The sequence below is a fragment of the Monoraphidium neglectum genome (genome assembly GCF_000611645.1).
Source record: "Monoraphidium neglectum strain SAG 48.87 unplaced genomic scaffold scaffold06714, whole genome shotgun sequence".
Taxonomy (NCBI): Eukaryota; Viridiplantae; Chlorophyta; class Chlorophyceae; order Sphaeropleales; family Selenastraceae; genus Monoraphidium; species Monoraphidium neglectum.
In genome coordinates this window covers 1-2015 of record NW_014006932.1, presented here as the reverse complement: position 1 = coordinate 2015, position 2015 = coordinate 1, and the positions used below count along the sequence as shown (strand labels likewise).

The window sequence follows — 2015 nt, the reverse complement described above, 5'->3', positions numbered from 1 at the left end:
CCTCCCCGCCTGCCTGCGGCGCCCATGCATATGCCACGCCCCCCGCCAACCGCTCTGCGCCGCGCAATCTGCATCCCCTTCTTGTTCATGTGTTCCAAAACGCCACCACCAGGTCATTGAGGCTTTCAAGATCTTGACCAGCGACAAGCAGGTCAAGGCCATCCTCGTGAACATATTTGGTGGGTGGTGTGGCGATCGTGGGCAGGGCGGGGGGAGTCAGGTGGGGTGCCGAGACTGGGGGCGGCAGGTGGCCTGGGGCTCGGTGGGTGCGGCCGTGTGGGGGAGTGCTGCTTGGGGCTCTGCGGGGCCCCCGTGCCCCAGGAGAGGCGCCGGAGAGCCTCGGCTGCGCGGGACAGGCAGTGAACACAGTGCCGGCTGCTCCTCAGCCGGCACTGTGCAGGAGCAGCCGGCTCAGTGAGGGCGGGCCAGCCTGCCGCCACCTCTGCAACCCCTCGACCCGCGGCCAGGCCGCCGCCTGATTGCGCTCTGCGCCGCCCCGCCCGCCCGCCCGCCAGGCGGCATCATGAAGTGTGACGTCATCGCCAGCGGCATCGTCAACGCGGCCAAGCAGGTGCGCTGGCGGTCCCCGCACCGCTCCCACCGTGCCGGCAGCAACGGCGACGAAAACGAGGGGGAGGTCGGGGAAAGCGGCGCTCAGAGATGCCAGTGACAACACCAGCTTGTGGCAACTGTGGCCGTGGCTTTGACCAATGTCTGCCCCGCCTCATCCCTCACCCGTTTACTCCCCCCGCTGCGAGCCGCCAGGTGGGCATCAACGTGCCCTTGGTGGTGCGGCTGGAGGGCACCAACGTGGAGGCGGGTAAGGAGATCCTCAAGGGCAGCCAGATGAAGATCATCGCCGCCGACGACCTTGACGACGCCGCGGTCAAGGCCGTCGCAGCCCTGGCGTGACCGGCGGCCGCGGTTTGGGAGCTTTGGCATGGCGCGGGGCTGTTCCGTCGGTTTGGCACCCGGGCGAAGGGGGTCGGCTGTTGACCGTCGCCATGTTGCGGCATCGCACCCTGCGCGAGCCAGCACGCAGCACACCTGCACCCATGGCAGGGCCAGCTTATCGACTTATGATTGCGCAATGTACCAGTGCAGCGTCGTGTAATTCGCACCCACCCCGCGCTTGGTTCACACTCTGGACGGGCAGCGAAGGGACATGCTCCTTGCCCAAAGCCGAGCCTTTCCCGATTGCTCGTCCACTCCAGAGGCTCAGGAATCTATTCCGGCATCAAACAGCTGCTCGCTGCTGCCCCATCGCTCGTGCCCCGTCAGCAGAGCACACGCAACAGCCCTTCCCCTTGCGCAGCCCCAAGGTGGGTGCTAAGAGCATTGTCAAAATATAGGGTCACCCTGTATGGTCGGTTGCGGGCCCCAGTGGCGCCTGGTGTGCGCCACACCGATGTTGGCATCAGCAGGCTGGCTGTGCGTGCTGGTCGCCGCTCGGAGCGCTTATGTACGCCCCGAAATGTAATCATTCCAGCCCAACCTTGCTTGCTGAGCGGGCGAGCCGCTAGCCCACGCTGCGATCGGCCCGCAAGGCCTCGATGCCCATTGCGGGGCTTTTGGATCGCTCAGCCGTTCTAGTTGGCACAGAATCGACCCTATGTCGCCGCATGGCGGTCACGCTTCGCTGTACCGCAGCGGCCCCCGTCCAACGCACCGTCGCCGCTCCGCCAACTCTGCCCTTTGCCCCCCACCCCCGCCCCCCACCTTCAGGCAACAAGAGCGAGCCAAGATGCTGGGAGACCTGGACCTCATCCACCACGTGGCCCGGGACAGCAGGGCCGCCCCCGCGGCGGACGCTGCGGCGGGGGCACACCGGCTGTCCAGGATGAGGTGCGCTGCCACGCGCGGGCCGCGCGCGTGCCTGTCCCCCTCAGCGCATGGCCCCTTTGCAGCGCGCTGTTCCCGCAGCAGCGCGGCGCACGAGCATGATCAGCTGGTCGCCCATCGGGCTGCCGGCCATCCCCGACGGCCTTCTGCCCTTGGTTCCCCACACCCACTGC

The 2015-nt window shown here is 67.5% G+C and overlaps 1 protein-coding gene across 1 annotated transcript; it reads left to right on the top strand.

The window, feature by feature from the left end:
- Positions 1–515: 515 nt before the first annotated feature.
- Positions 516–912, top strand: MNEG_16726 (hypothetical protein; the record flags this gene model as incomplete). Its single annotated transcript, XM_014034804.1, has 2 exons — positions 516–637; positions 766–912. Coding segments are annotated over 2 exons (269 nt in total), but the record flags the coding sequence as incomplete, so codon positions are not given.
- Between the last annotated feature and the right edge of the window lie 1103 nt (positions 913–2015).